The sequence below is a fragment of the Amphimedon queenslandica genome, unplaced genomic scaffold, assembly GCF_000090795.2.
Source record: "Amphimedon queenslandica unplaced genomic scaffold, v1.1 AMPQUscaffold_12693, whole genome shotgun sequence".
Lineage (NCBI taxonomy): Eukaryota > Metazoa > Porifera > Demospongiae > Haplosclerida > Niphatidae > Amphimedon > Amphimedon queenslandica.
This window is the reverse complement of record NW_003547071.1, coordinates 1-12,199: the sequence shown is the minus strand read 5'-3', so window position 1 is coordinate 12,199 and position 12,199 is coordinate 1. Positions and strand designations below refer to the sequence as shown.

The 12,199-nt window shown below is 34.3% G+C and overlaps 2 protein-coding genes and 1 long non-coding RNA gene across 3 annotated transcripts in view; 1 reads left to right on the top strand and 2 right to left on the bottom strand.

The window, feature by feature from the left end:
• The window catches only part of LOC109587068 (uncharacterized), a 2,436-nt gene extending 474 nt beyond the window's left edge, over positions 1-1,962 (bottom strand). Inside the window, exons 1-5 of the mRNA XM_020003288.1 lie at positions 1,764-1,962; positions 1,375-1,704; positions 1,028-1,309; positions 907-980; positions 653-836 (exon numbers count right to left, since the gene is read on the bottom strand). Of these exons, the coding sequence (XP_019858847.1) occupies positions 653-836; positions 907-980; positions 1,028-1,309; positions 1,375-1,704; positions 1,764-1,923 (1,030 nt within the window). The 5' untranslated portion in view covers positions 1,924-1,962. The remainder of the gene's footprint in view (positions 1-652; positions 837-906; positions 981-1,027; positions 1,310-1,374; positions 1,705-1,763) is intronic.
• Positions 1,963-2,139: 177 nt separating this feature from the next.
• LOC109587071 (uncharacterized) lies at positions 2,140-6,549 on the bottom strand. Its single transcript, XM_020003291.1, has 11 exons — positions 6,338-6,549; positions 5,941-6,234; positions 5,575-5,847; positions 5,448-5,524; positions 5,217-5,400; positions 4,542-4,895; positions 3,351-3,440; positions 2,878-3,295; positions 2,533-2,818; positions 2,372-2,476; positions 2,140-2,311 (listed from the first exon to the last, which is right to left on the bottom strand). Exons 1-11 carry the CDS (start codon positions 6,498-6,500, stop codon positions 2,303-2,305), a joined length of 2,253 nt encoding a protein of 750 aa, XP_019858850.1. The 5' UTR covers positions 6,501-6,549; the 3' UTR covers positions 2,140-2,302.
• A 171-nt stretch (positions 6,550-6,720) lies between these two features.
• LOC109587073 (uncharacterized) lies at positions 6,721-7,670 on the top strand. The gene is made up of 3 exons (XR_002187382.1): positions 6,721-7,037; positions 7,082-7,152; positions 7,289-7,670. It is a non-coding gene; the product is annotated as an uncharacterized LOC109587073 (long non-coding RNA).
• Positions 7,671-12,199: the final 4,529 nt, after the last annotated feature.

Below are 12,199 nucleotides of genomic sequence, written 5' to 3'. Positions count from 1 at the left end.
TAATACATTTTGAATGATTTGTACACCTATAAAAAGTAAATATAATAACACAGTGGTATATCAGATTACACTATAAACAAGTCATACAGTTGATCCATGTCACCACTAGACTAACTGTGACCATTACATCAAAAGTACATGGTGACTATATATGGTGTTCATGTACCAAGCATTCAGCTCCAGCATAGTTTGCATTCACTATTCACACTGATATTCACATAGCACAGTATATTATGGGAAAGTATGTCATATGACTATTGGTATTATCAGCACTGTGCTATATCCCCTATGTACTTCATTATTACTCAAGTTTAGCCAAATTAGCAATTACATATACATGTATACACTATATACTATACAGTATATTAGGGTGTCATTACTCATATTATTATTATGAGGAAACCACAGGCATGCAGTCATATGACTGCTGCGCTAGGTAAACTTGTGGTTTTGATGATGCAATATATCAAGGAGCTGAGAATAACAGTAAACAAGGTAACCCAAATCTAAAAATAATGCATCTAAAAATAGGACTACTGTGTCAAAAATAGTACAAAGGGTGAAAGGAACAGAGTTTAACACAATTGAATAATTAATTGCTAAATTAAGCAATTCAAGTTACTAATACTCAACTTTGATGTAATAAGCTTACTAATGTTTATCGATTTCTGTTTTCCTCCAGAAGACAAATTTAAAACACAATCTTTCACTCCTTGTAAAAGCCGTATTCTTAGACTATCTGATTTATTAAGAAAGACTTCCTTGTGTCCTTTATGTATACAATCAGATTCCACTTTAATCTGTCGTGGTATTGATAAAGGACGCGAGCGATTAAACTAATAATAATAATAATAATAATAATAATAATAATAATAATAATAGGAATAATAATAATATAATACTCACTGTTAAGCTAATGATGGCCACTGTGCGGCCATTAACTATTCTATATTTTACACTACTTACATTAAATGAAATAACTAAAAAAAATTGATATAAAAACAGCTTTGTGATAATAAAAACTTACAGTTTTTAAATGAAACACTACGTTGCAATGTTTCGCCTGTACCGGCAGGGTTTTTGCCAGTTATAAATACTGTGTAGTTTGCTGCTGGATCAAAATTGCTATCAATTTTATTTCCACTCACAACAAACGGTAAAATATGTACAGTTTCTTCATAGACAGTTTCATTATTAGTATTCTTAATAATGATTAATAGTTCGGTGTCAGTATCAATGATCCCAGTGATCACAATCCCATTGGATGTCACCTTTACTGATACATAGTTCGATAAGTTGACAGGAGGACCTATTGATAAAACAATAATAATTATTATTATTAATAGCAATCTCTTTCTCTCTTTCTTTCCTCACCATTAACTGTAAGGTAGACTGGAGGGAAGCAGACATATGACCCACCAGGGCCACCACAGTGAGCACATATGTCTATTCTTGTTCCATCTTGTGCAACAGTTAGATTATAAAATTTATATTCTATAACCTTTTGCCTTTCTTCTTCATACAGTAATATCTTACGGTTTGGTCCGTGGCACTGCTTACTGGCCCAACAATCACTTTCAAATGTCCTCAACCTACAGTGGTTACTATAGTCTTTTGGAATTGATGCATAAAAACTAGCATTGCCACTAGCAGTAGCATATACAGTAGCGTTCACAGGAAATGTAAAGTTCTGATACTCAGTTTCTAATCAGTGAAGAACATGGTGAGCATTAGAGACATGTTACTGTACAGCGAAAACTTACCACTCTCATTCGCCACTTTCACTGCGTTATATGCATAAGAATGAGATATCCTCTCAAAACAGCTATTGTGCTGACAACCAAATGTAGACACAAAAGAAGGCTGCATCAGTAGCACTAGCAAGCAAAGAGAGACCATCTCGAAAGTCGTCTTCACAGACATTATCACCTTTTGAATTTCTGGGGGTAAATCCCTTCAGCTGAATATAAGGGCGTGGTTGGCAATGCATAAAAATAAACATAGATAATAGATTTTATCTGCTTTAACAAAAACAAAATTATCATTGCAATAAATAAAATAAACAATATTTCTGACATTTGAAAAAATCCTAAAATAAGTAATAAATAAATTTATTGACAAGGAGGGGAATATTTGAAAAAGTCTAATAAGTGTAGCACACGCAGCAGTTGCAAAAGAAACTAGAAGTAGGTCAAGCAGCACAATAAAAGCAGCAAAATAATGATTATAGCAAGAAAATGATATCTGGCAGAAAGTACAGTAGCAAAATAGGGTCCAGTTTGATACTCATTAGTTGGCCTTCTCAATTCAGCTGTATCAGAGAAAGATAAAATCATTGTTATTAACTTTATAATTAACTTGTATCACTCACTTGATGTGTATTAAGAGAACTGGCAGGAGAGACATACACTTGCTGTGATGAAGCAGCTGCATCATCTACCTGTATGCTTCCTTGTCTAACCATGCCAGGCACAAACTAATCAAAAATATATCATTATCATCATCATCATTAATACCTCATTACTAACGTACATTAGGCTTTGTTTCACAATCTGTACCAGCAATAGGTTCAGACAACGGAAAGTCATCTCTTTGTAACTGATCCAAGCCTTCATTTTGTGGTACTGGCTGATCATGTCCTTGATGAGTCTTCTTCTTCTTAAATACATCCAGTATAGATGTGCTCTTTGAAGGAACAACATTTTGTGGTAAAAGTTCAGTCCATGAATATGCTTCAGAGCTACAAGTTGTATCTTGAGCTGCTGGTGGCCTACAAGATTGACCAGTTGATATAACAACAGGTCGGCCATCTCCTTCACTGTAAAATAATCAGTATCATACAAATAGACACTAATAATAACAATAACAATAACTTACCCTACTTCTGTAGCTTCCATTGGTTTTGCGAGACTGTTTTGAGCTGAAGCGCTGTCCACAGTAGCTGATTCTTTATGTTTATCTGCAGTAGCTGGTTCTATTTGTCCTCCATTGTGTAGAGAAGGAGTAGGAGTATTAATAGACTCATCACCAGTGTTGACCGTGTTGTCCCCATTTTCTACATTATTTACCTGTACCTGTCTTTGTCCTATATCATTATTTTCTTCATTGCCACTACGGTTAGCAACAACATCATTAATTTCAATATCTACGTCTCTATTCATTCCTCTCAATACTGCTCCTCCTTCATCAACTCTTCCTTCATTTCCTCCTTCTCCTCCTCCATCATCTCCTCCTCCTCCATCATCTCTTCTTCCTTGATGAGGTGCATATCGTCGTGTTCTCCTTAAACGCCTCGCTGCAAATTTAAACAAACCATTACTGCATTGCTTTAAAAATTAATTATAATTTACCTCCCACTCCTAGCAGTATGACTACAATTATAGCAACAATCAATAGTAGTGCAAAGATCACTGAGATCAGAACAATGACGATTAATCCAACTACAATAAGATTAAGAATAGAATAATAAACATATCATAATCATGATTGGGGTAAGCCTCACTTAGATAACACTCTCTGTTAATATGTTTGTACAGTGTACATCTAAGTCAACTATTCATTTGAGCTAATTTTCCATTGATGCGGGTCATTTTGACTTTTTGGAACAAATTAAAAAATTTGTAAAAAAAATCTAATTTTGATTGGAATCAGCTCAAAATTGAAATACAACATAAAAACATGTATATGTATCAGGAAAAATGTGACCATAATTGACAAAAGGTACCTTATGGTGGATTTTTAAGCTCATTATTATAATAAAAAATATCAACCAGGAAGTGCTGTGTTAGTCAACAATTATTTCTAAAGGTTAGATAGTAACTTTTTGCATCCTCTGGAGTAATTATATGATAAATGGAGCTCAGGAAGTTGGATTTTTTAGGCTATAAACACCAATTTTCCTATCCGCCATAATGTACCTTTTGTCAATTATGGTCACAAATTATAAAAATCAAAAAATTTCTCCTAGTCATTTTTGGTGAAATTTGGCTGATGACCCTGTACAGGGACTTTGGCCCAATTTCGGAGTAACTTGTAAAAAAATTTAATTTTGATTGGAATCAGCTCAAAATTGAAATACAATATAAAAAACATGTATATGCATCAGGAAAAATTATAAAAATCAAGAAATCTCTCCTAGTCATTTTTGGTGAAATTTGGCTGATGACCCTGTACTATAATAGTACAGGGACTTTCGGAGCAACTTTAAAAATTCGTAAAAAATTTAATTTTAATTGGAATCAGCTCAAACTTGAAATACAATATAAAAACATGTATATGCATCAGGAAAAATTATAAAAATCAAGAAATCTCTCCTAGTCATTTTTGGTGAAATTTGGCTGATGACCCTTACTATAGTACAGGAACTTTGGCCTGATTTTGGAGCAACTTTAAAAATTTGTAAAAAATTCTAATTTTGATCGGAATCAGCTCAAACTTGAAATACAATATAAAAACATGTGTATGTATCAGGAAAAATTATAAAAATTGAGAAATCTTTCTTATTCATTTTTGATAAAATTCATTGCTTTGTGATAACTTACCAGGTACATTCCTTTTCTTAGTAGTAGGTGTATCATCACTTGGATCATGGCTCATCGTACAAGTTACTGAGAAGTTCATTGCAGTATGATTACTATCAAATGACCTTCCATCACTCAGTAATGGATACACAAATACATTAAAGGTCCCATTAGATAATTGAGTACTGCTGTTAGCTATAGCATAATGGTGCAAAGAATTCCTTAGGATAGGTTGCTTGAAGAACACTGTCCCATTGAGATATAGCACCTGTACCATAACACCAGTGACTCCATTTAAGAGAGTAGCATTAATGGAGTAGTATCCATCATGTGTCACTCTAGGCCATATCCTGATATTGGGTATACGGCTAGTATCTACATAAGGAAATGAGTTGATATTCATAATACACCTACTCATCAGCAGATAAACACACACTACACACATTATAATGCAATCCATGCACATATGTGTCACATGATTGTACAAATAAGGAAAGGCATTTACCATAGGGCAATAACATAACCACACAAACAGGGCAACCATCAGATTCATTATCTGAGTATGTTATCACATGACACTAGTGGCTATGACACACATACAGAGTTCACTAGGTCAATCAAAGATGACCTTTTTATCATAATATAATTGCAAATATGGTAGTGAAAGCATATGTGTACATACACACATATGCTTACCAACTATTGCTTCCTTCTTTGTTGTCTTTAATTCAATATCAATAACACATTGTTGTTGATCCATCAACAAATCAAGAAGAAAAGAAAAAGACTCGTTTAAGTATAAAAGCGCATGTCCACCTGCCAAACAGCTGGATTCCACATTCAAGTAGTCCAGATATAACAGGGAACAGCTTTTATTGACCTTAATTTTGATAAAATATAAATCATAAGTTATAGTATACAACGTACCGTAATATAAAATAAAGCTTTAACTGTATCATTTACATATTTAACCGCAGTACTTCCTATGCTGAAATCAGCTGTCACTGTGGATTAAAAATAAAACTATTATCATTGTAATTTTTATAAAACTTACTATTGACATCAAAATTGAGATTATATGTCAAAGGATTGCTATCCCCTGCTTTGTTAGTGGCAACAGCAGTGAGTTGATACTCATCCCTCGGGTTAAACACGGAGCCATTAATGGAGTGAGGTAAAGTCAGACTATCCTCTTTATAGATTGTGACGTTTGAGGAGTCCTTTATTTCAACCGTAAGTCTCGCGTCTTTATCAATATTACCTGTGATCACAACTTCATTACATGTAACCTTTATTAATATATCATTGTTCATGATATTAGGACGACCTAAAATATAGAATTAAAAAACTTATATCTTAGTTGTCTAAAGCATTACATTTAATTAGTGCATTGTAATGAAAACAAAAACAATAATCATACCTTTGACATAAAAGTAAGCAGGAACAAAGCATTCATAGTGGTCCATACAAAATATGCACACGTCTATCCTGGTTCCATTTACTGAATGTTCCACTCCATTAATAGTGTAAATGAGGTGCTCTCGCCCATCAGCACCATGATATATTATCAGATTGGTACAGGGAGTAGATAGCTTATAGTCATTAACGAATATTATTGGACCAGTACAACCATCAGGCAAAGGAATAGTGGCATTAGCTGATATGTTACCTCCAACATAGCCGGTTGTTGTCTTTGGGCTAATAGTAATTGCATCTGAAAAGGTAAAATTAAAAAAAAAACAATGAAGTATAAGAAATCTTCCAAAAAACCACGAAATCGTGTAGTTATGCATGCATCTACCAGCTATAGATCTAACCTTCTTGTAGATGTCTCGTTGTTGCAGCAAAATCAGTTAATCTTTCTGTTGGGTTAATATCGCAGTTGGTACTACTCTCGGTATTACCTGATAGGGGCGAAGTTAAAACAACAACCACCAGAAAATATACTCCTAAAGCCAGGTCTAGTCCTGATGAAGACATAATAGAAATCCTCCATCTCCATCACAGTAGCACATTGGCTTATATACAGTTTGGAAAGTTAAAAATTCAATTAGTTCACGACATTATGACAAATTCAAATCAAATGACAATAGTTGGTCACGTGATTTTAACTGTGGAGTACACACGGGTGTTTATTATTCAATTTATTGCTAATCTGATGACATCACACTATGTATAAGAAATTTTAAAATTTACATAGCAACATGCATAGCAACCAGAGTATCACGTGAAAAACAACATGTAGCCATTTAGGGGAAATCCCTATAGGCTTTTGAACCTGTAAATATGGTAGGACAAGAGATGAGCTTCAAGAAAATACCCGACTTAAGTCTTCAAGATGATCTACAAGGTTACTACGGCAGAGGATAGCATGGGAAGTGCTTTGGATAGGCAGTGCTGTGGTGGATTTGTAGAAGTTTTCCAGTACTTCACTTTTCTGTCACTGAAAGGAAAAGTTTCATGGATGCTTATGATACTTTTGCTCTCGAGGTTACAATTTTTCTAGCACAGTTACAGGTAATTGATATACCATGCATATTACAGTATAATAAATTGCATAGGCTACTGAACCTGGTGTTAAGCTGTGTGTTAGTCTGTTGGAACAGTTACAGTAGTCAAGTGACTGAGTCAGGTCAGTGGAAGATACTAGGGAAAGTACTGGGCATGCTGGGTGTATGTGTAGTCAGTATTTACCCTAAGTCAGTCAATAATTGAGTGATAAAAGCGCCATACCTTTGATGTCATTAGATAATTTTATTTATTCATAGGCTTATTTCACTTTTAGTTCTCATCACAGATGTAACAGTGACTGTTACTATGCTAGTCTACATAATTCAATAGTGTGTGTCGATGTGCTCTGTCTTTGTCATTCAAGTAGCAGCTGTTATTTAAACGAACTTGACAATGTATGTGTATCTTAACTGTTTCTAGTGTGTGTAAATAATGTTGCAGTGTATGCAGTCTACTTCCAAACTTCATTCAACAACTCTACAGTGACTTTCAAGATGCTGTATTGCTTGATATAGGATATTTAGGCTATACAATCAAATTCGAAACATCGTCTGGTATAGTGGTATTGGGATTTAAAAAATTGTAACTAGAACAAATGTTATATGGACGTGTAGCTCAACTCCTTATGAATCTGTTTCTGACATTTTTATGAATCAAAAAACTTATATTCCTAAGATATGGACAGATTACTGCAGGTGTATCAATTACTACACCTGGTGCGCAGTCTTTAGTGTAGCTTATTAGTCATGCGCAGTTGGTTTCATCTGATACCAGACAGTTTTTACAGTTATTATAGTCACAGAACAATGTATTTTGTGTTAATATAATAACAAAACTCGGCCAGAAAGGAGCACTAAGATTATCAGTCAGCCATGAAAAAATACCGCAAATGATTCTAATTATCAACCGGATGAGGCTTCATAAACACCCGTGTACAGTGCTAGTGCATATAATTATAATAATACATGTCACGTGAGCAGGAAGTAAGAAAATTGGGTCAATTATCAAGCAACCAGCAAAGCACGGTATAGGGGACATTCCCGGGGAAAGCCCCCTATTGCAGCATTGCTATTTTTTGCTCGCACTAGTGACAGTACTGCATTGCTGGTGACTGCATTGTATTGTTGAACTCATAGGCATATTTTGATGATAATAATAACAAAACATTAGTAAGATGATATGCCTTGACTTCCTGCTTCCCATTATTTTATGTACTCTTGATAATAATTACAAGTTTAACAAAATTAATGATACAAAACAATAAGACTATTACTGTATGTATATTACATTTTGTTGTAGCTTCTTTGGCAATAATAGGTAGGATAATACAAAAGAATAACAAGTAAGAATAGAATAATAGTAGCAAATTAAATTAGATTGCAGTAAAATCAATTTTGTTTAAAACTAGTCAGTTCCACACAGTGGCGTAGCTACATAGGGGCCTGTGGGGGCAAGTGCCCTCATAACTGCTTCTTGTGCCCCTGCAACAAGGCAGGAGACTGAAGAGATACAAGTTACAACTGACTGAACTGACTCAATTGAGCTGGCTATATTGAGTATTAATGAGCATTGCTTTATTCAGTGCCCCCACTGTGCCCTCTTTGTTCATTTATTCTAGCTACGCCACTGGTTCCACATGAAGTGGTGATCCTGGTAGAGACTCTCGAACATCAAATACTATACTTCTCCTGAATCTCCTCTTATTGACAGTGATACCAACACATACTGCTAATATGATCAATATCAACAGTACAATACCACCGAATACACCAGCCACAACATGTACAATATAATTGGTATCATCAATAGTTCCATCTATTATAAATAATATAAAATAATTGGGTAAACCTCACTGAAGCGAAGTAGTTCTGTTTGTAAGCTTGTTTGTACATGTACATGAGCCATTAATGCTTTACATTTTTCTAGTAATCTTAATGTATGTGTGATCATAGATATTAGAGACTACCATGTATGTGTGTACATATGCTTATTTATACTTGTTGATGAGGTGGTTTCAGTTCCAAGTGTTTCAGTGGCTGTAGGACTAACAGTATTACTAATAGTAGACTGAAGAGGAGTAGTACCTAATGAAGGGGAATAAATTATTAATTTTATTATAATATTTACTTTTACTCATAATACTAGAAGAGGAAGAGATAGGAGCAGGTGTCACTTTAACAACCTCAACCAGTGTAGGATAGTAAAGAGCAGGTCCAAATAATAATCCATTATTAATATCATAAACAGTGACAGTATAATTACCCCTTGGTAAGGGCAATGTTGCAATATCTGGTCCCGTAATATTGAAAGATTCATTCTTTCCAGTGGTAGTATGTGTAAATATCACATGACATCCATCAGCAGTTGATGATTCTTCATATATACACTGTACACTAACTGATCCATTGGTATATGTATTAGTAATGCACACATCAATGACCAGATATGTATCTGATGATAAAATTTAATGTCAGTATAGTAGCCATTATGTATACTTACTAATTATGGTTGAGTTCTTGTATTCAAGCTTGTTCCTTAAGTCAAGAACTTGTATAGTATAATTGTATTCAGCGGACATTGTAAGTGTACGTGTATCGTTGACCACTCCATCAGTACCAGTAATTTTGTATTGATCAATGACTTTACTACCACTGGTAATAGTTAGGAAAGTGTTGCTTTTTGATGGTGGGCAACTTAACTAATGAAATAAAAATAAAATACATCCATTCAATTAAGTTAATATTTTACCTCAATAGTCACATTAGGTGTTCGAGAATTATCTTGAATTGTTGTAATAGTAGCATTATAACCAAGACCTATTCAGAAAATTTAACACAACCTATACTTTATTCTTTACTCACCTTCATAACCAGTATTACTGCTAGCATTATATTGATCCACTAGTGCTGTTACAGTGATATTGAATGTATCACAGTCTGTGACATTAGCCACTGTAATATTTGTATGGTTTGTATTTGTATCCAGTAATATTTCTCCATCTTCATCAGCGACTAATACTTGATAACTAACAGGTGATCCACCAGGAATATCATTGGAGTAATAAACAGGAGGTGACCATGTTACTTGCAGTGAATAATCGGAAGCTTGTTGAGCTGCAGAAGCGAAAATATATTGAATATTTTCAACTGATGATACACCTAATTAATAATGTAAAACAAATAATCCACACTACATATCTAGTCTACTAACCTCTTATTGTTAGTGTAACAATACCAGAGAAACTCTGCTCAAAAGGGTGATGTGATATTATCTGACAGTTAACCTCAACCCCATCATTATCAGGCACAGCAACTATGGTAAGCACTGACGACAGGCTGCCAGGACCACCCGGATCAGTGAAGGATATACTTCTTTGTTTTTAAATGGCAGGAGTAAGTGGAGTAGTTTGCACATGCCACTCTAATACATCTCCATTTCCTTGACACGTAAATGCTGCTGTTGCGAAGAGAGGGACTGTTGCCGATTCAGGGCATACAGTGAAATCGGGCTGGGCCAACGCCAACAAAAGCTTAAGGCAAAGATTAATAACAATAGCGATATAACAAGAGAAACAGTTCATTGTATACCGCATCGTGATCTAAGGGCATGGTAGGGATAAAGAGCTGCGTTTGTAGCGAAGAAACTCCGTCCGACGACAAGAGACTGATAGGTAGCTGCGTTTGTAGCAGTCTGGAGAAACTCGGTTTCACAATGAGTGATTGCTGAATAGTGGCTACGCTAGTCTCTAATTATTATTATACTGTTATTATAGACAGATTCATAGCAGTCAGTGATGATCATGAACACTAAAATAATTCATAATCCAGCATTGTTGTGATGTATCATCATCGCATCATCACTAATCAAGTACCGGATTCATCATCACCAAACAGTTTCATAATCTGGAGTAGATCTGTTCTGTGCTCTCTCATATGATGGATTAACATTAATATGCACTTGTGAACTAATCTGTTGCACTAGAAAGAGTAGATTACATTTCAGTATTAGAAAATGAACTTTACCATGCCCATATGCTGGGTTATTGGTAATCAAACCTATAAAGTTCAACACTGCTAAATCTATGTTTAATTGTTAGACTATACCTTCTTTCTCCTTTTGTCTTTTCTTGTACCATAATGTAGTGATAGCAATTATTATGATAATCAATATTATACTCACTCCACCAATGACTGATAAACAAATAGTGAGTACTAGAGATGATTTTTGACTTGTGTCAATTGTAGGATAATTAACTGAAAAATTAATGTAATAATGATATTTTACAACTGATTTATCTTTTGACTTGTATACCTGGTATTGTTGATGAATACATCTGTGCTTCAGAGAATGCAGTACTCACATCTATAATTATAACATTAATAGGCCATAATTGTAAATTGAGTACACTATTGCTTACCAGTAGTGAAACTGACTATTGAGGACAATGATGGTGTTGAAACTATTACTGCAATCAGTATGGGATGAACAGCAGGTCCATATAATGCTCCGTTAATGATGTCCTAAGCTGTCAATGTGTAATTACCAGCTGGTAGTGCCACCAGTGTAAGTTCAGTTATATTACAGTATTCATTCCTTCCATTACTAGTATCAGTAAATATCACATGACATCCATCAGCAGTTGATCCTGATACAAACACACACTGTACACTAACTGATCCATTCCCTTCAGTAGATACTAGCAGATCTTGTACATTATATGTAGCTAGCAGTGATGAAGTATAATTATTATTATAAAGTTACCGTTATCTTACATATTTTAGTATACAAACTGTCTTCAATATTCCCTCTCAAGTTAGTAAGCATAACAGCTAATTGATAATTCTTGAATGGTGTCAATGAATATTCAATAATTCTATTAGAACTATTGATATACTCATTTATCAATACAGTACTGTTATCCTTCACAATCAATGAACATTCACAATGTGGAGATGGTGTTGATGAAATCTATTATAAAAACAAACAGTATATTGTATAATTGTAGCTATATATATGCACTTCAAATGAAATGTCTTGTATTGAACTATTCATTAGAGAAACAACATAACCTATAATTATTGTAATATTTACCATCATTATCGTAAACTTACTTCCGCTGTTACTGATAGTATTATCAAGTGATTCATATTGATCCACTAGTGCCGTTA

Bases quoted from the DNA above. Each gene is read 5' to 3' on its own strand.
- LOC109587071 (XM_020003291.1), bottom strand. From the start codon at position 6,500: ATGTCTTCATCAGGACTAGACCTGGCTTTAGGAGTATATTTTCTGGTG. The intron at 6,235-6,337 runs GTTAGATCTATA...TTACCTTTTCAG, and splicing joins AACGAGACATCTACAAGAAG to ATGCAATTACTATTAGCCCA. The intron at 5,848-5,940 runs GTATGATTATTG...TCTATATTTTAG, and splicing joins TGCTTACTTTTATGTCAAAG to GTCGTCCTAATATCATGAAC.